The 20,639-nt window shown below is 44.0% G+C and overlaps 2 protein-coding genes across 6 annotated transcripts in view; one reads left to right on the top strand and one right to left on the bottom strand.

The window, feature by feature from the left end:
• The window catches only part of BUD31 (BUD31 homolog), a 27,054-nt gene extending 9,727 nt beyond the window's left edge, over positions 1-17,327 (bottom strand). For 2 of the 4 annotated variants that reach the window (XM_018571849.1, XM_018571847.1), the window contains exon 1: positions 3,161-3,166. The gene's annotated coding sequence lies outside the window, so the exon portion shown is untranslated. Of the gene's footprint in view, positions 1-2,009; positions 2,027-3,160; positions 3,167-8,938; positions 8,942-17,305 lie in introns of those variants that run through there. The other 2 variants (XM_018571850.1, XM_018571848.1) reach the window with 2 other exon arrangements.
• PDAP1 (PDGFA associated protein 1) lies at positions 2,476-20,049 on the top strand. 2 transcript variants are annotated; one of them, XM_018571846.1, is made up of 6 exons: positions 2,476-2,582; positions 5,638-5,729; positions 10,647-10,751; positions 12,134-12,255; positions 18,960-19,111; positions 19,750-20,049. In XM_018571846.1, exons 1-6 carry the CDS (start codon positions 2,570-2,572, stop codon positions 19,800-19,802), a joined length of 537 nt encoding a protein of 178 aa, XP_018427348.1. In that variant the 5' UTR covers positions 2,476-2,569; the 3' UTR covers positions 19,803-20,049. The 2 variants fall into 2 exon arrangements, with proteins under 2 accessions (XP_018427348.1, XP_018427347.1); XM_018571845.1 differs by having other exon boundaries at positions 19,744-20,049.
• Positions 20,050-20,639: the final 590 nt, after the last annotated feature.

The raw sequence follows: 20,639 nt of genomic DNA, 5'->3' as shown, positions 1-20,639 counted from the left end.
AAAGCCCCCCCCCCCCCTCCTTAAAATCCATAGAAAAAGACATCTAACCAATCTGCTAGCTAATCCAACATGCTACCTCCAGTGCATGCTACTTGTACTGGACAGGAAGTTCAGGGAGGCTGAGCTGAGGGAGCTGGAGTAAGCTGTTTGAAACCATGATAATTGTAAGTACTTGGGGAAAGATGTAAATAAATATTTTGGATTCATTAGTGCAAATCATTTGAGAGCTTAATACTAGTTTAACCACCTGCTGTCCAGCCGTTGTAATTAAACGGCCGGACAGCGGCTTCTTGAGGGCGGGTGGGTGTTTTTAAACGTCCCATCCCGTCCCCGCCGTTAGGCGGCGGGCACGAGCGGGAAACCGGCTTTGAATGTAAACAGCCAGCGATGGCTGTTTACATACAAGCATTCGGGCGTCTGTAGAGACGGCCGATCGCTTGTAATATGCGGTCAGGTGTGCATGCCCCCCTCCGTCGCCGCTGCTGGTGATCCCGGGCTCCGCTGTTCCCAGTGTGAGCCAGGGACCAGCACAGCAGACCGGGACCAGCACCGGAGATCAAACGGAGCTCAGTACTCGAGCTCTGTTTGATATCCTCTCCTGAATGCAGGCAGTGATGTGTATTACATCACTGCCTGCATTCCTCTGTCACTCTCCGGTACAGAAACCGGAGAGAAGCTGGTGAAGCAGGTCTCTGCTTCATCAGCTTCTCTGGGGGTCCCAAGGTGACATTAGGGGTCTTAAAGACCCCTGATGTCTCCATAAAGAGGACCTGTCAATGCAAATTGGCCATCACATAGGGAGCTTGTTTGCTCCCTATGTGATAGCAATAAAGATCAGTGAAAAAAAAAAAAGAAAAAAGTTTAACAAATTTAAGTTATAAAAAAATTCAAAATCACATATCAAAGCAATAATAAAAAAAAATTGAAGTCCCCCGCCCTCACATGCAAACATGCGTCAGGCCCGCCTACGTGCGAAAACGCCGATTACACCCATTGCGCCGCACATGTTACATATCGCCGCGAACGTTGGAATGAGAGCAATAATTCTAGGGCCATCAATCACTGATAACACTAAACTGATGAGCAGTAAAATCTTTAAAGCGTCGGCTATGGTCAATTTTGAGTATGGTTGTTTTTTGCGATTTAACGGGTGCGTGCAATTTTAAGGCTTGACATGTTTGGTGTCCATTTACCCGACGTGACACCGTCTTATATTTTACCAAAAAATTGGGGAATAAATGTTTTATAACATAACGTAGGGAGAACAGGTTTTTTTAAAAAACTTTTCGGCACTTTTTTCATTATATAGTAAAAAAAATAAAAACCCCAGTGGTGATTAAACACCACCAAAAGAAAGCTCTATGCGTCCCCAAAAAATGGTATAAAATGAATTTCAGTACAGCGTTGCATGGCGGAATAAATGTCAGTCAAAGTACCGCAGCGCTGAATACTGAAAAATGGCCTGGCCAGGAAGGGGGTATAAACACCCCGGTCAGCAAGTGGTTAAAGAATACACATTGTCAATGCACTGTGGTTGAGTTATTAAGTGTGGTGTGACCGGGCTCGTTCATGCAGGTTGTATTTTTAGGCACATTGGCATGTGTTTTAATGCCATCCGTTGTCAAGCATTTTTTAGTCCTCTTTCCTGGATAGGGGCAAAATCATTTTCTTTCCTTCAGTTGCTGTGTATTGCATTACATGCATTAATTCATGTCCATTGCATCAAAATGCATACACGCTGCATTTTAACACAACTCTGCGCAATGTATATCTCCATTGTGGTGTGAATGAGGCACGCAGCTGACCATTGTTTTCTATCACTGTACAACTCCTAGTCATTCGTCTGTAGCATATACTGACTTGTATTTTAAAGTGCACCACACATCTATAGACTAACTATACATGTTCGATTGTATCAGACACTGATATGTACTGTAATCCCAGTCAATAGCCTACATGGCGGACAAGACTACAGGTACCATGACACGATGTATTTACAGAAAAACCACATTACCTGAAACCAGCGAAACACACACAGACTCTCACTACGCCAGCTCTATGATCCGGAAACGCTGTTCACCACTTCCGTGTAAACGCTGAGTGATGACATCACCATTCAGCCGAGGTCCTTCCCAAATTCCCTTGATTCAATAACGAAGTCATAATTATTCACCGGCGGGCCCGTGAATCGGCTGTGTCCGCCGTATAGCAATGCACTGGTTGTGTGACCCGTTTATGTCGTAAATGAGACATTTCCAGTATGCTGGAGCTCCGACAGGATGGGGACCATTGCGTCAGACGTGCTGTCCACAACAGTGCCTGTCTGAAAATACAAATATAATGTGTTATGTTGGCGTTATTATTACAGAGTTCATATTAGGTTTGCCCCTTGACAGGAAGAGAGTGTCGTGTATCAGTTCAAAAATTCCTTTTGAGAGTTAATAAAGCTGAGATAAATGACTTTTCCCCTGGAGGCGCTTAGGACTGCCCTTGGTTAGGGGGCCCTGAGCCGCGTGCCCATCAAGTTGGTGGGGGGAGAGGTAGAGGCAGCGAGCTGACTAGTGCGATCATGCCGAAAGGAGGTGAGCAAATTGTTCTCCAAATGGCGGGATGGGTGGTTGGGGGAGCCCGCGGTGTACATTGTTGTTGTATATGCGAGAGGCCATTGTGACAGGTGAGTGGAGAACACAGGCGGCGGCTGTCAGGAACACTACAGAAAGTTCATGGCGCCAGATCTGCCGCATGAAAACACAGCGATGACTGGTGTAATGTGCTCTAAAAACTTCTAGCCAGAGACTAGGCCGATTTCACATGAGTGGATTGGGAACATTCACATCTCCAATTGTCATCTGTCTATCAGGCTGGCCCACACAAGGGGCGATTTCATGTAACTGAAAACTATTTTTGTCTATGGGCCTTGTTGACACCATATGTTACTTTGTGTTTTGGATCTGCATTGCCCTTTAAAGCCAGTGGATTGGAGTTTTTGTTTTTCTGTGCCCCCTCCCTGTAGCTAAAGCTGGCCATGCACTAATAGATTTGTTTTTGTTCAGCAAAGACATCTAAAAGCTTCCTCCATCCACACTAAACATCATGAGTAGAAGGATTATCTATCCTGCCAGGCAGTTGTATTCTGACAACTGCCACCTGCTGCTGCCACAGTACCTGAACAGTGACTGCAGAGGATTGGCTGACGATTTTCAGCCCGACATATTCGATAATTAACTTTAGTTCAGCCCGCAGCCACCGCTGTTCCCATTCCTGTGAATCAGCTGAAATTCTGACAGTGAACAGCCAGCCAGCTCTAGTTGTATTTCCTGTTCATCCTGCAGGTAGATCAATTAATTTTTTCCCACTTCAGCAGGGTGACAACACTGTTCATTCCCAAGTTAAATCACGCAGCACAGTTGTCACCGTGTGAGCACAGTAGGCTTAGATGGGCATGTCATTTTAGATGGCCATTAAATGGCATTGTCACTTTTGCTGTCAAATTGGGATAACATCTACTTTTATGTATGTTATATGTTCCCATTTACATCGCTTCTCTGCCTTTTGGCTAAGATTAAGTGTAGTATCTGTTCTTATCAGTTGCAGGTAGGGGAAAGGAGCCGCTGTACTGGCCTTATGGCTGTAATCTGAGTACCCTGCCTGGTGATGGGGGTTCCTAAAAGTCTCTGGCAATGGGAGGAAACCGAATGAGCGTCCACTCACGTAAGAGTGGTGGTTGGGAGTACTCCTCGGCGCTGGGATCTGGCAGGACCCAATTCTTCCTGATTTGGAAGGATCTACCTTGTCTGGCCATGGGCTGGGAAGGCACGAAGCCCGTGGTGTTAACGCCCCCTGGAGTGGTGACCCAGCCGTGCTCGAGTAGCACTGTGGGTGTGGGATCACACTGGTGTAAAAGTCACTTTGGCATGACACTGCTGCTTTTTGAGGCACATCACCTCTTGGGCTAGGCCTTTTGGCTGAGACCAGGGGTCATTTTTTTTTACCGAGCCGCAAGGCCTAGCCATTGTATATACACTGGCACTCTACATTATTTTTCTCACTTGCATGTGCACCTTTCACTATTTTTTGTATGTGTTTTTCACTCCACAGGATGGAGTGTGTGGGTCTTCGGGCCTACCCTGAAGTCTAGGGGGAGGATGTGTGGCCCTCAGGTTCCTTCCTCCTCTGAATCGGTGGTCTCCCTTCGGGGGAGCCCTCAACCGAGTACTCGGTGGTCGGCTTTGGTGGACCATGAGAAATGGGACCGCCTGGTTTCGGCCAGGTGGACACGAGTGCCTTGTCCCCGTCAGGAACCGTGCGCCCTAGGGGTTCAGGGATGGGCCCTGTCTCTTCGGGAGACAGACCCTATAGATTGCACTCCTTCTGTACACTTTTTTGTGTGTTCACATGCACTTTTTTGGTTCACTTTTTGGGTGTTTCGTATGCATGCTCCACGGGCTTAAAAAAAACATGTTCCCATTTACATAGTATAACGTACACATGTTTAAAAATTGCTGCTCACATTTTTACTTTCTGAAAAAGCCTAAACAATCTTATTTAAAAGGCCAGACAATAATAGATTTTTTTTTCATTCGGGTTCCTCCGCTGCAGCCATTGCATGTGGATCAGGAGTTTGAACGGGCTGATTTAGTTTCTGAAGGATTTGTCATTTTGGGCAGCCAGTCTTGTTAGGGAGAATAAATGGAAAATGTTCTGTTTCATCTACATTCCTGGGGCATATCTGTCTTCAGAGAAAGGTGATTATGCCATGTAATTGTCCTGTGAATGGCCTGGAAAGTGCAACGCTCAACCAAGTCATCGGGTTGTCACCTGTCTGGTTGTGTATTGTATGTGAATTGTGAGATTCATTAAACCGAATCACAGATTTGCAGGCAAAGTCGTGATAGTGAATAAGAGCCTAACGCTTCTAACATGGAAAGTGTGCATGCTGCACCACTCTGTAGTATATTGTATTTCAGCATCCCTGCACCTAGTTGCCTGCCCTGAGAGCTGTAGGGGGGGATGTATAGCGAGAATTGGTATACATCTCCATTCTAGCCTATGGGGCAGATGCGACCTGCTGTTAGAGTTTTATGTTGGATGGGCTGTAAACGGCAGTGGAGGCCGTGGCTTTGGGATTAAGCTAAGTAAGCACCAGTGGAGGGAATAATAATGTAGTTTAGGTTGGGACAGGGAAGGATTGACCGTTCACATAAAGTATACCTGTCTGTTTAAAGGAGAACTATGGGGTCAGGGCTTTTCCCCATAGTTCTCCTAAGGGTCACGGGAGAACACAAACTAGCGTTCTCCCGTGACCCAAAGCTGTCGAGATCCACCCAACTGCGGGATTCACAGCTGGCTCTGCCTATCCAGAGGCAGAGCCAGCTGTGCCCTCCCCCGTCAGTTTCGCCACTCAGTGCTGGAGGATCGCTCACTTCCCGATCTACTGAGCCGACCTGTGACCGTTTCATTGTCACAGGTCGGCTCAGATTATGAGGCTGAGTGAAAATCACTCCTCATAATTCTCCTTTTAAGGGTATTTCATAACGCCAGTCTAAGTGTTGACACTATATGCTGTTATAAATGATCCTTATTTATGTGCATTATTATACTACACATGTTTATCACTCACAACCATGTTTTATGCAGGAAGAAAAGGCGGTCACAAAGGTCGGGTGAGGCAGTATACAAGTCCAGAGGAGATAGATGCTCAGATTAAAGCTGAACATGAGAAGGCTCAGGTATGTCTACATAAGTGGTTCCTGTTGTTTTTCTCTCTTGTCTGCATTTCACGCTGTTAGTTTGTTTCTGTGATTCCGCAGTATATCTCTTCATTTTGTCAGTTGACTTTTGCCAAAATAGGCCGGTCCTAACATTTCTTGCCCAAATAGTGCCTGCATCCAATCAGATGCACATTCTGCTCAGGTATTCAGCAGCTACTGAAGCAGTGGCTGCCGACTACTATAGCTGGCAGTGGGGATTCCTCCATCTACACTGTTTAGCTTTACTGGGGGAATCTGTGGATTTCTCTTGTTCAACTCGCAGGGCTGAAGAGGAGAAATTAGGAGCTTTAATTGTCAGCTTACAACATTGGAGTCAAACTTCACATCGTTATTTGAAGGAGCTTCTCTATGCTAAAATTTTGACCAGCTCCAAAACGTCTGGTATTCTCAAAGCTGCTTTGACATTTCCCATTAAAACTTGACTCGACAGATCTGACTGAAGTGAGCTCCACTGCTCTTATTTGCTACTTTGATTTGCTTTTTTAGTCACTTGAATTGGACCTTAAGTCATTTTATTGTTTATTGACAAAGATTTGAATCACCTTTTGTACCTCAAACTTCTGTAAAGTCATATTAAAATGTGTATGTGTAGATAATACAGATCAGGGTGATTGCAGCAGCTATTTTCTGTATATAAGGACTTCATGAATGCTAAAACCACCTGTGACAACTAGCAAAGTTTGAAAAAGTTGGTGGCACCAGGAAACGTCGACCAAAGATCATTACCACAGAGATGAGATGTGTCCCATAATCTATTTACCCTGCCAGGGAACGCTTTTCTCGATTTTTAATAACACATAGACGAAACGAAAAGAAAGGGGACTGGAGTAGGGCATATGCAGATTGAGCAAGAAAGGAACTAACTGCAAAGTTTTTAATGTGAAGGGAAGACAATGTTGTGGATCACAGGACTTTCAGGCATCTCCAATCAATGGAAGCTGAAAGGATAATAAGAGCTCCACAACAAAGGTATTGGAGTCAAAGGATATTTATGTCTTCAAATAAGTCCAAGTAAAAGAGACTACTAGACAATGGGGGGAATTTATCAAAGCAATTGCGACAGTTTTAGCCTCTTAGATCACATCTGTCTTAACATGTGCCACTGTTTTCACCAGAGCTTGTACTACTTTTCCAACTCCACGTGTTTTGCACCTGTTTTGACCGGAGCTTGCACTACTCCCCCCTCCCAATCAGGACTTAAATTGCCTATTTTGTTGGACTCTTAGAGGTTAAAGGAGAACTATGAGGTGAGTGTTTTTCACTCGCCTCATAGTTCTAGCCGACCTGTGACAATGAGACTGTCACAGGTCGGCTGAGTAGATCGGGAGGTGAGCGAACACATACCGGCGTTCGCTCACCTCTCGATCCGGTCACGGCTCTCTGCCGTGACAGGGGAGGGGCTGGATTCCCCCTGCTCCGATCCGTCAGCGCTGACTGGCGGAACAGACGGGGGAGGGGGTGGGTACAGCTGGCTCTGCCTCAAGATAGGCAGAGCCAGCTGTCAGTCACGCAGCTGGGCGGATCCCGGCACAATTGTCAGGATCCGCTTCATCCCGGGATCAGCATGGTGCCTGTGTCACAGGGGATCAGAGGGAGACCAGTACACGAGCTCCCTCCGGTCCCCTCTCTGCTGCCAGAATGCGGAAGTGATGTATATTACATCACTTCCACATTCTTGTATATTACATCACTTCCGCATTCTTGCGTCACTCTCCAGCTTCAGACGCTGGAGAGAAGCTGATGGAGCAGATCTGTGCTTCATCAGCTTTTTCAGGGGGGTCCTAGGTGACATTAGGGGTCTTGGAGACATCTTTTGCTATCACATAGAGGGGTTTCTTTGCCCCCTATGTGATAGCAATAAAGTTAAGTGAAAAAACAAAAAAAAACAAATAGGAAAAAAAATTTAAGTCACACATAAAAAAGAATTAAAAAAAAAACAAATTTTATTTTAAAAGCCCCCACCCATACATACACACATGCAAACATGCGTCAGGTGCGCATACCTGCGAAAACGATGATTGCGCCCATTACGCCGCACATGTTACATATCGCTGCGAATGTCGCACTGAGAGCAATAATTTTAGGGCCATCAATCACAGATAACACTAAACTGATGAGCGGTAAAAGCTTTTAAAGCGTCGCCTATGGTCAATTTTGGGTATTGTAGGTTTTTGAGATTTCGCGGGTGCGCGCAATTTTTAAGCTTGAAGTGTTTGGTGTCTATTTACCCGACGTGACCCGTTCTTTTATATTTTACCAAAAAATTGGGTAATAATAATTGTTTCCTAACATAATGTAAAAATCACTTTTGTTTTTCAAAATTTTCAGTAAATTTTCTGAAATATAGAAAAAAATAAAACCCGCAGTGGTGATTAAATACCACCAAAAAAAAGCTCTATCTGTCCCCAAAAAATGGTATAAAATTCATTTCAGTACAGTGTTTCCCGACGGAATAAACATCAGTCAAAGTACCGCACGTCAGTCAAAGTACCGCAATACTGAAAAATGGCCTGGCCTGGAAGGGGGTCTAAACACCTGGTCTTCAAATGGTTAAGGGTCACGGAAGGACATATACTAGCGTCCCCCGTGATCCAAAGCTCAGTATATTGCGAACTACAGCTCGCGGTATACTAAGACCGCTGCAGCAGAGACGGATCCCGACAATGCTGTCGAGATCCACCCAGCTGCGTGAATGACAGCCGGCTCTTCCTATCTAGAGGCAGAGCCACCTGTGCCCGCCCCCTCCCCCGTCCGTTCCTCCAGTCAGCGCTGACTGACAGTCACCGCTCTCTGCAGGGAGATAATCGAAGTGAGCAAGCGACGGTATGTGTTCGCTCACTTCCCGATCTATAGAGCCGACATCTGACAGTTTCATTGTCGCACGTCGGCATCGAACTATGAGGTTGAGTGAAAATCACTCACCTCATAGTTCTCCTTTTGGATCAATCCCTGCAGTCTGTACTTGGTGTAATGTACAGTAACCTCTGACTGCATTTGGTCTCATCTGAATCCTGTCTGCTCTTTTTGTTTTGTTCATGTTTATCTTTTTTGGACATGTTTCTCCTTTTAGGCTGACTCACGGTCATCCCTGAGGGTTTCTGTAAGGGACTACACCATTATAGGTAGCATAGCTTTTCTTCAAGTCCATAGACTTAGGACAGGGTTACACCCTTTTCCTATCAGGGCATATACCTCTTGATCAGCAAGTGCCACTTTTTCCCAGAAGTGATACTGAGCCAGACATTAGGTATTGGCTAAAGGTGGCCACTTATTTCATAGAAACCAGGAAATTATTCTGTTTTCCTTCTGCTATAACCCTAAGGTCTCGTTCACACCTAGGCGTATTGCATATGCGTGTCTGTCGCGGTAATCGCGGTAAAAAAAGTCGCGCGACCGTCGCACGTTTCCGAAGGCTACTTGGCTGTATCCCAATGGAAACGCGCAACAAAACGGCCCAAAGTAGTACCTGTACCTTTTCAGGCGTGGTCCGTTTTGTAGCGCGTTAGGGACGGGCGGAAATACGCCAAGGTGGGAACGAGACCATTGAATACAATGGGATTTATATTTTTGAGCGTTTTGTAGAGCGTTCGTCGAGCGTAGAACGCGCTACAAAACGTTCAGGTGTGAACGAGGGCTTAAGCCCTAAGGTAGAGAATGTCCATTCTTTAGCAGGTGGTAGATTCCTCTTCAGTCTTCTATGTGGAACTTGGGACTTTGGAGGGTCGAACCATAAAGGAGCTGCTAGACCGTCTAGATCAAAGTTGCCAGATAGATATAAACAGACTACATCTTTGTTTTTAAAGAAGGATCGCAGGTTCCTCCTTCATTTAAGGCACATTCTGTCAGATTTTGTAAAATCATGAAAGGAAAGGGGAAGTGGAGCAAATCTGCAGAACGGCTTTTGGGTCTTGTCAGGTTACCTTTGTCTATCTCCGTAAGTGAAGGTTTTCTAGCAATAAGGCTCAGTGTTCAGCAATAAAGTTCTGCAGGTAGTAGTCCCACCCTGAGATAAGCTTGTTTATTTCTTGCTTCTCCTCTCAGGTTGCTGTCGAAAATTTCCTGTTAGACTTACCAGTAACGGTATTACTGGGAATCTTGCAGGACAGCAAGCCATTTCCCACCCTTGGTTTTTGTTATTGTATTTGATGTTGGCTAGGGCTGCAGCTAACGATTATTTTCATAATCGATTAGTTAGCCTATTATTAAGTTCGATTAATCGACTAATCGGATAAAAAAAAAAGGGCTCCAGTGATGGACTACTAGTTTCTATTGAGATTGTAGTCCATCACGGGAGCAAGCTTGGCGCGGTGGAAGTATGGTGTGGAGTGTGGTGTGCAATATAGTACATTATACAGCGGCGCAGTGCAGAATACCAGCAGCTATAGAGGAATGTAGCAATAGTACATTATACCATAATGTACTATTGCTGTGATTTGTAGTCCTCTGTAGCTGGGGTTATTCTGCATTGCACTGTATATAATGTATTATTGCTGGGATTTGTAGTCCTCTATAGCTGGTGACATTCTGCAGTCCGCTGTATAATGATTATACGGCTATAAATCAATCGATAGCCGACGAATCGACGATCGAAAACGTTGGCAGCGTTTTCAATCGTCGATTTTAATCGACTAAATCGATTAACTGTTGCAGCTCTAATGTTGGCTTCCTCGATGCACTGGTGGAGGTAGACTACTTTAATCTCAACAGAGGGATGAGGGGGTGGGAGGGTTTTTTTTAAATTGACGGAGGAACCAATCATCTCTCGGGTTGCTGTCCTGGAAGATTCCCAGAAATACTGTTACCTGTAAGTCTCATAGGAATTTAATAAACATGTAATTGCTTTAACAATTGTTATTTTTTTTTTTTTCTATACAGGAAGCAGAACTTGAGGAAGGTGGTGAGGGAGTCGCCAAAGACCCCACCAAGGAGAAGAAAGAAGATCAGAGTTCAGATGAGAGTGATGAAGATGACGACTACCAGGTAAGCATCCCGATGAACATGACCCTCGGGTTTTATACAAAAATGTTTTCTTTTCCTTTTAGGATTGGGTTGATGGAGATGGGCTTTAATTATATAGGCAATACATAACTGTTGCAATCTGTCCGCCCACTGAAAATGGCAGTTGTTAGCTTGAAGTATCGTTAATGAAATGCCGGGTTACTTCTTGCAGATAATCTGCAGAACTCTCATACAGTAACAAAAAAAATCAAATAGCAAGGATGTAACAGTCACATAAAACATTTGTAATAACTAATAATACCTAGCCACTGAAAATAAATGATACTTTCCCTTTAAACAGCCACTCATAACAGAATCACTATACTGTGTTCATTTAGATATTTTAATATACACAATAGTGCCAAAAGTATTGGGATGTCTGCCTTTGAATTTGAGCCAGATGCTTTATTGATTTAAATATTATATGTATTGTGAAGATTTTAGAACAGATTAACTTCTACATGTAATCTCTCACAATTATATTATATATGTACACACAGACACACCCACTATATTGCCAAAAATATTGGTACGCCTGCCTTTACACGCACATGAACTTTAATGGCATCCGAGTCTTCGTCCGTAGGGTCCTGGCAACCGCCAAACCCAGGCACGTCCATCGAATTGCCAGACAGAGAAGTATGATTCGCCACTCCAGAGAACACGTCTCCACTTCTCTAGAGTCCAGTGGCAGCATGCTTTACACCACTGCATCCGACGCTTTGCAATGCACTTGGTGATGTAAGGCTTGGATGCAGCTGCTCGGCCATGGAAACCCATTCCATAAAGCCCTCTACGCACTGTTGTGCCAATCTGAAGGCCACACGAAGTTTGCAGGTCTGTAGCTATTGACTCTGCAGACAGTTGGGGACTTCTGTGCGCTTCAGCATGAGCTGACCCCCGCTCTGTCATTTTACGTGGCCTACCACTTCGTGGCTGAGTTGCTGTTGCTTCCACTTTGTTATAATCCCACTAACAGTTGACCGTGGAATATTTAGTAGCAAGGAAATTTCACGGATGGACTTGCACAGGTGGCAACCTATCACGTTACCACGCTTGAATTCACTGAGCGCGACCCGTTCTTTCACAAATGTTTGTAGAAGCAGTCTGCATGTCTAGGTGCTTGATTTTATACACCTGTGGCCATGGAGGTGATGGGACAACTGAATCCAATGATTTGGAGGGGTGTCCCAATACTTTTGGCAATATAGTGTATTGCCTTTCGCAGTTATATTAAATTAGTAATTGTAAACCATAAGTCAACTATATTGCATAGCTGCACTTTTTGTTTTACAGCTGCCTTGCTACTGTCAGAATGTTTAATGCAAAGTAACTTTTATTCAAAGAGATTTATCTTCTTTTAGGCAAAGCGTAAAGGAGTCGAAGGCCTGATTGACATAGAGAATCCCAATCGAGCAGCACAGGCATCTAAAAAGGTTACCCAGCTTGATCTGGAAGGTCCAAAGGAACTGTCACGAAGAGAAAGGTAACTTCAACCTAATGCTTATTATAGTCATGCATGGGTAAATGTCTTATTTCAAGGAAGCTGTGAGAAAAGGGGCTTGTACCTTTTTATATCAAGCCAGCAACATCAGCTTTTATTTTTCTATCCTGAGGTTTACTTAAAATTACAATCACATTTGCATTCAATATGAGTTTACATACTCCTGTCTTCTGTTGGCCTTAGAAAGCCAGTTAAGATGACAAGTACCTATCTACTGTAGTGCCACTGATTGGATGGTGAAATTCAGTAGCAAGCTGGGCAATAATTGCAAGAAACTGATTACACAGATCTGTAAAGTGGTTATAGCGATCGGAGGACCCATGCCAAAACTAAGATGTTGACCCTGATACCATTGATCCCAAAGAGGCAAGCATAACAGCCCTAATGTGGGAGACAGAAGAGACCATAGATGTCGCAATACTATTGGTCTACGTAGCATCCCTGAGGGCTTAATCGGAAAGGAATTGAGGACTACGGTTATGGTGTCTTGAATCGCATTATAGGCAAAGCAGAATGGGATTGCATACATTGGTTATTTGGGCCTAGCAAATATTGCATGGAGCATCCACTGCAGAGTACATTTTTGCAGCATGAAGGAAGAAATCATGAGACGCCCATGGTGCTCCAGACCAGTAGACTGATGGAACAATGATCCATCTCCTGCAAGCCTATCTTGCCCTACGTTACACAAAATATACCAAACCTGTTTTCCAAATAATCGGCTTCTGTGTTACCAATCCCTTGCCAGGTTATTTCGATTGAAGCCAAGATTTTAGTCTGGAATCCTAAACAATAGTATTTAAAAATATCCAGCTGAAGGCATCAGTTGTACTTTTTATCATTTTGCCAACAAATTGAGATCACAGCTAAGCTCTGAGAGGTTATGCGTTTGTCTCAGTATTCATTGTTCAATTCTGGTGATTAGGGGGCTTCAAGATGCAGTGAACAAGGGGACATATGTGAAACCTTATTTGAATTAGAGTCTAATGCAAGAGGACCAAATTAAGACTGTGATCTTACAGAGCTGACATATTTCTTTTCTGCCAACATCGAAGGGCTGCGGTAGTTCCAATTTTCAAAAAGGGGGCAAGATGCCAGCCTGGGAATTACAGGCCAGTTAGTCTTACATCGGTAGTTTGTAAACTGTTAGAGGGAATGATTAAAGACTATTTCGAGAATTTGTTCGGGATAATGGTATAGTTAATGACAATCAGCATGGGTTTAGGAAAGACCGTTCCTGTCAGACTAACCTACAGACTTTTTACGAGGGGGTAAGTAGAGATCTGGATGGAGGGAGGTCTGTGGATGTGGTATATCTGGATTTCGCTAAGGCTTTTGATACGGTACCTCATAAACGCTTACTATACAAGCTGAGGTCTACTGGCATAGATGGAAGGGTGTGTACATGGATAGAGAACTGGCTAAAGGAACGGGTACTGAGAGTATCAATAAATGGCGCCCTTTCAGACTGGGCTAGTGTCATTAGCGGTGTGCCTCAGGGATCTGTGTTGGGACCCATGCTATTCAACCTGTTTATTAACGACATTGGGGACGGAGTACACAGCGATATCTCAGTGCTTGCTGACGATACCAAAATTGGGAGGGTAATAGAAACGGACCAAGATAGTGTAACATTGCAGGAGGACCTGGAAAAATAGGGGAGTGGGCAACTATGTGGCAGATGAGGTTCAATGTCAATAAATGCAAAGTTATGCACTTTGGGATAAAAAATAAGCAAATGGGTTATACAATTATGGGTATGCCGCTAGGGAAGTCTGAAATGGAGAAAGATTTGGGGGTCATTGTAGACCATAAACTGAATAATAGATTACAGTGCCAGGTTGCTGTAAGCAAAGCAAGCAGAATCCTGTCCTGCATCAAGAAGGGAATGTTTTGCAGGGATAAGTCTATAATTTTGCCACTCTACACATCAATAGTTTGGCCTCACCTGGAGTATGCGGTGCAGTTTTGGGCACCGGTGCACAGAAGGGATGTCCTTGAGCTGGAGGGAGTCCAGCGGAGGGCAACCAAACTCATCAAAGGGATGGGGGACAAGAGCTATGAGACAAGGCTACTAAATGTAAATATGTTCACGCTGGAAGTAAGGAGATTAAGGGGGGACATGATTTTCATGTACAAAATGTTCCATAGTCATAGCGACATTAGCAACAAAGTTTTTAAGATTAATTCCGTAATGAAGACTAGAGGCCACCACCTAAAACTGGTAGAAAAAAAAAAATTCAAACACAAGGGAGTTCTTCTCAGTTAGAGCGGTTAGCATCTGGAACTCGTTGCAACAAGCAGTGATTTCAGCTAATAGTGTGGAATCATTCAAGAAGCTTTTGGACGATTTCCGGAGAGATGGTAATATACAGGGGTACAGGTACTCCTAAGAACAAGATGAATCAAAGACACACAGACACACACACACACAGACACACAGACACACACACACCATATGTCTTATGTTAGAAACCTATAAATGTGTCATATTTTAAACCCTGATAACAATTGTGATTACATAAATGCTACATTACTCTCCCTCGTAAACTAAATGCAAAATCTAGAAACTACCTGTAAGAAAACCCTGGCGATCTCCCAGGCAGCAGATCTGAAAATCCTGCGAGATCAATTATACACCTCACTCCTTGGCAAGAAAAAAACAAAATGCTTTACACTAGACAATTGATTTTTGAATACGTAAAAACAAATCTGAAAAACATTTAGCAAAATCCCTGAAAGAAGCCAATTTAAAGTGGAATTCCAGGATTTTAAAAACTAACTCCTGCACTGGGGGCTATCCCCACACTGCTAGGGTTACCGGCTCATTTTGTCTAGGAGAAAGAAAATAAAGAATAAATACTCACCTGATCCTTATCTGGCTGCTAGACCGGTTCCCACAGCTTCTCCTCCCCAGTATTTCTTCTTTATTTTTGCTCCTACAGAAAAATAAGCAGTTAACCCTTGCTGTGCAGGGGTAACCTCACTGCAAGGGTTATTATTATTATTTTTTTCTTAAAAATCCTGGACCTATACTTTAAGCAATGGCATTCCCCAATTGTCCTCTAACCAGTGTCGCATATATATCAAGCTAAATAAATACAATGAATTTACACACTCCTAGTTCTCGCCTGAGAAAGCATAGATGCTGGCACTAGAGTAAATATTTAACCAATAACAAATGAAAATGATTTTGTTGCGCTTATGTGTGTATGATTTGTGTATAGAGGTGCACTGAAACGGAAATTTTAAAACCGAAACGAAACCGAAATAAAAATAAATTGCCAGGCCGAAACTGAAACCGATTGCGCACACCCGCAGATCGTGCAAGCAATCGGGCGTCTCTAGAGACGCCTGATCGCTTGTATGTAAACAGCCATCGCTGGCTGTTTACATGCTAACAGTTTTCCCTCTCGTGTGCGGCGCTCAGCGCGCGCACGAGAGGGGGGGGAGGGGCAGGACGTCTTAAGACGCCCACCCGCTCTGAGCAGACTTCCGTCCGGCCGTTCACAAACGGCCATGGACGGAAGGTGGTTAAAGAAGCATTAAAAATTAAAAAAACCTAAATACCTGTATTTGCCCCTGTTTACTTGATTCTTATGGTCTTCTAAGACCCCAGCAATATCTAGCACAATCTTACTCCTGTATAGTGGGGGAGGCTTTGCATTTTTTTAACCCAAACTCAGTCAAGTTTTTGGTAGATCTGGAACAGGAATTGCCTCCCATTTTCCTCCCATCTCTTTCGTGTGCCCACAAAGACATCTCTCCTACCACTCCCTGACATGCACAACTTTTAAGGTCTGGGCAAAAACTAACTCTCTCCCCTTATCAGATCCACACATGTCACTGATGACACCAGTAATAGCAAAACCAGCTTTTCTCCCAACATACAGGACTAACATTTTAGACCCTTCTTGCATAGCCGCATTTTCAGAGTTTATAATTTCCTCTCTATGGATGGACCAAAAACTATATCAGACATACAATTAAAGTTTGTGCCACCCTTGCCAAGATAGCAGGCCATGCAGACCTGACACTTCCTTACCTCTCCGGGTAAACCAAAAAACTGTACTTGCAGGGGGGCTGCCACTGCACTACAAGGATTAAGGCCTGGTGCACACTGAGCGTTTTGTAGCACTTTTTCTGCCCTAAAAAACACTCAAAAAATATGCTCCGAAAAAATCCCATTCATTTCTAAGGCTCTGTTCACATCTGAGCGTTTTGTCACGGTAAGCAAAACGCCCGTCTCTGGAAAAATTGCATGAGCTTTTTTTTTTTTGGCATATTACAACTCGTTTTGGCCCCACAGACTCAATAGGAAACGCTTGAAAATGCGCGTTTGCTGCGTTTTTGCCAAACACTTATCTGCCCATTAACATCGATGAGCACACAAATGTGCGACTTGATTTATGGACATAAACCGGGTGTTTAAAAATGCAAAAAAAAGTGCACCAAAACGTTGTCACCTAGGTTTGAGGTGCCTGTTAATGCCTAGGGAACAGGGGGAAAAAAGCTATTTAATGTACTTGATCCCTGCTCCCCTTGGACTACTAGACCAGTCCTGCAGCATCTTCTTCCCTTAACTAAGGACCGCCGATGTCATCAAGCCTACTGCAGATTCCATAGACCTGCATTATAGGTGAAGACACAGAGACATTCCACAAGCTGGAGCAGAGGAGAGAGAGGCGAGTAAAGTAAATGGGAAGAAAAGCTTGACCAAACGTACGTCAGAACAAGTCTACATGCTTTATTTTGCACACATCTTCTTCCATCTCCAGCAGACTCCAGGAATCCAGAAACAAATTATAGACTTGATGGTATAGAGTTCCAGTGACTGTTCAAGACAAAATGTTCTATAAAGCGTCTCTAGTGTGCTGGATAAGTATCCAGTCTGAAGGAACATTACGGCATCTCTTTTGGTTATGCCTGATGTTACAAACGTATAGGGGAGAAATAAAGAAATTGGTCAGATAACTTACAGGGATTACCTTAAGCAACAACCCAGCAAACTAACTTCGCCATCCTTATCCACTGCACACAGCACAGTACAAAACTCCCCATTGATTCGCCTACTGAATGCCGCTAGATGCTTTATACCGACTAAATCCACAGTCAGTGAAATTAAGAGGCCTCATCTCCCACGTAAAACATCAAGAAAAAAATTCACACCAGCATGCAAAACAATCATCTTAAACTAGGTTTGGGAATTAACTATGTAAAGGTTGACATAAGCTGAACATAGCAACTGAGCAGCTACCCCTTCCCCTCTACCACTCCGTCACCTCAATAAACAAAACAAAATTGCTAAGTAATAAATACTATCAAAAGTATGTCCCGTCATCCTACCCTCCCCATTCCTTTCCCCCTATGTCTTACACATCCAGTTTGTACAGTGTCCAGTGTATGTGGTCATCAATTTATTTCCACACCACCTCTCCTAAGTATTGGATGTACTGTCATACCCTCCTCCCCTGCACATACTGCCTGCTGTGACAGCCTTTGCACTCTTCCCCTGCACATACTGTCCACTAAATCACTTCACCATTGGTTGTAATATTCCCAACCTTTTTCTCTGTGCTGCTGATGTATTATAAGGAGGTTAATTCTTTAGTATTCAAATGGTTAACTTAAAATGATATCCAGGGAACTATTTTTCAAGTGTATGTCATGGCAAAATCAATAAAAATAACTATGCAGTATATGTCTGCAGCCTGCACATCTTCCCATATTATATCTCCTGTAAAACCTTGCTAGTACAGAATTACCTGTTCAACTGCCAGCAATACACTTAGCTTTTAAAGGAGAACTATGAGGTGAGTGCTTTTCACTCACCTCATAGTTCTAGCCGACCTGTGACAATGAGACTGTCACAGGTCGGCTCAGTAGATCGGGAGGTGAGCAAACATATACCGGCGTTCGCCCACCTCTCGAACGCCGTCAGCGCGGCTCTATGCCGTGACAGGGGAGGGGCTGGATTCCCCCCTCCCCGCTCCGATCCGCCAGCGCTGACTGGCGGATCGGGAGGGAGCGGGTACAGCTGGCTCTTCCTCTAGATAGGCAGAGCCAGCTATCACGCACGCAGCTGGGCGGATCTCGACATCGATGTCGGGATCCGCTCCGGCTGCGGCGTCTCAGTATACCGCAAGCTGTAGCTCGCAGTATACTGAGCTTAGAGTAACGAGAGGACGCTAGTTTGTATCCTCCCGTTACCCTAAGGAGAACTATGGGGAAAAGCCCTGACCCCATAGTTCTCCTTTAAGTCCTGTTATGGGCTGATCTGCCCAGTCTTTTGTTGAACTACTTAAACCTTCCCATTCTTTCATTTCCCTAACATAGGCACTTATTTTTTAGTCCAGGATATGAACTAGGAGGGCTAATTAGAGTTCTTGAGCTAAGTGTGCAAAGGGCCGAGAACAGCTGAATGAAGTGGTGGGAGAGAGAAAGGAAAGTAAGGTTGCATAATAGCTAACCTATTGCTTTGCCCTGCATGGACAAAGCACACGCTCACTCTAAAAAGTGTTCATGTTTTGGTGGGGTATGTGCATATGACTGAGCTAGGTATGTTTTCCTCTGCATTTATGCATACTGCACACCATAATCCAACTCCATCATGACTGTGTGCATGCCCTTTATATGGCTGGTGTTTAACTGTTCTGCTTTAATTGTATGACTGTTTTGCTCAACAGGGAGGAAATAGAGAAACAGAAGGCAAAAGAACGTTATATGAAAATGCATTTAGCAGGAAAAACAGACCAAGCAAAGGCTGACCTGGCCCGCCTAGCAATCATTCGGAAACAGAGGGAAGAAGCAGTAAAAAAGAAGGAGGACGAAAAGAAATGTGAGTAAATTTCCTTCATTTGCACTCATGCTTCTCAGTCAGTTTTATGTGAGTTGAACCTTGTGTTTAAAAACTGAGGGGAAGAAAGAAAGAGGAGAGTGTGACTATATTGACTAATGAGAACTAATAAGTTTCTAACCTACAGGAGGAAAGTCATGAGTAGAACATAACCATTTCATTCATTTTTTTTTTTTTTTTTTTGGAATAATGAATGATCTAATTTAATTGTGGGGTTTATTGTGAGATTACGTTCATTTGTAGTTTTTTTGGTTTTGTTTTGGCTGCCTTTCACAGAGTAGCAAATTGGTCCAGATTCACTAACATTCAACCAAAATGGTGCCATGCTGATAACTCCAACAATAAGATGTTTGTCCATCTTGGAACGCAGGGAACTTGGGATTATTTAATCGTCTCCAAAGAAGAATGGAGAATCGGAGGCATGTCACAGGGAGACTTTCAAACAAGTTAGAGATTTTCTGACTGCCTGAGGAACTTTTCATAGGAAGATGCAGTTATGAAAGAGTCTAATGATCACAACTCAACTTGTATTATTTTGCAACGCCTCTGCAGACAGTAGCAGAAAGAGTCTGTTTATTAATGCGTTTACATTAATAGTTACATTTATTTTACAGTAAAAGATGGAACGGGAGCAGCAGCCAAAGGAATGCAATCAATGTCTCTTAATAAATAATAACTACGCCATGGAGACCACAGCCAGAGGATCCTTGGGCCAGGGCAGCTATATGGTCTATAGACTATTGTCTAGCCCCTTGAGTGTCCACAACATACTATCTCTGATCAAGCCGGCGCAGCATTTCCAGGCTGAGGATACTGTTATGAAAGACTGGACATGCAATGTGCACATATTTATTTAATGCTGAGTGTTTGTGGAGATTGGGTCCTGAAGGAGGGGAATAAAGGTTGGAATTCAAAGTAAATTGTATGTTTGATTTCTTTTTTTATCTTGGTTCAACTAAACTTAGGTAATGTGTCTGACAAAATATTTAAGCAATGCCTACCTTCAGTAAAATGCACATTTCAAAATGGTCAGAAGATCCAAAGATAGGCAGCTGAAATGTTATGAAAATTCTGACTATTGCTGGAAAAGTCAAACTCCTAGATGACGGGGAACGTTGTGATGCACCGAAATTTGTGCTGCCAAAAATAGCACTTTCGGCCATTCGCTGAAAGTGCCATGACGGCCTGAAAATGCAGCAGAAAATTCAGTGTATCCCAGCTTCTGTCCGCCCCGCTGGGCGCCGGTCTATGAGCCTTTAGATGCAGCGCCGGTGCCCAGCGGGGAGGGGAGAAGCTTTTAGAATGGAGAGCGGTGACAGCTGTCATTGTTGCAGGAGGCTGAGCTCTCCTCCCGTCTTGGCCTCCTGTGTCAGGATGGAGAGCGGTCCGGGGCGGTGACAGCTGCGATCTGTCACAGGAGGTGGTGTTCTCCCACACCTCCCAGTTCTGCCGCCTGTGTCAGGATGGAGAGCGGTGCCAGTCCCCTCCTGTGACAGCCGATTCAGGAATG

The sequence above is a fragment of the Nanorana parkeri genome, unplaced genomic scaffold (genome assembly GCF_000935625.1).
Source record: "Nanorana parkeri isolate BGI_ZX_2015 unplaced genomic scaffold, ASM93562v1 scaffold1854, whole genome shotgun sequence".
NCBI lineage: Eukaryota > Metazoa > Chordata > Amphibia > Anura > Dicroglossidae > Nanorana > Nanorana parkeri.
Note: the sequence above shows the minus strand (reverse complement) of the source record. Positions and strands in the feature narration are given on the sequence as shown.

Bases quoted from the DNA above. Each gene is read 5' to 3' on its own strand.
- PDAP1 (XM_018571845.1), top strand. The intron at 12,256-18,959 runs GTAACTTCAACC...TTTGCTCAACAG, and splicing joins GAACTGTCACGAAGAGAAAG to GGAGGAAATAGAGAAACAGA. The intron at 19,112-19,743 runs GTGAGTAAATTT...TTTATTTTACAG, and splicing joins GAAGGAGGACGAAAAGAAAT to TAAAAGATGGAACGGGAGCA.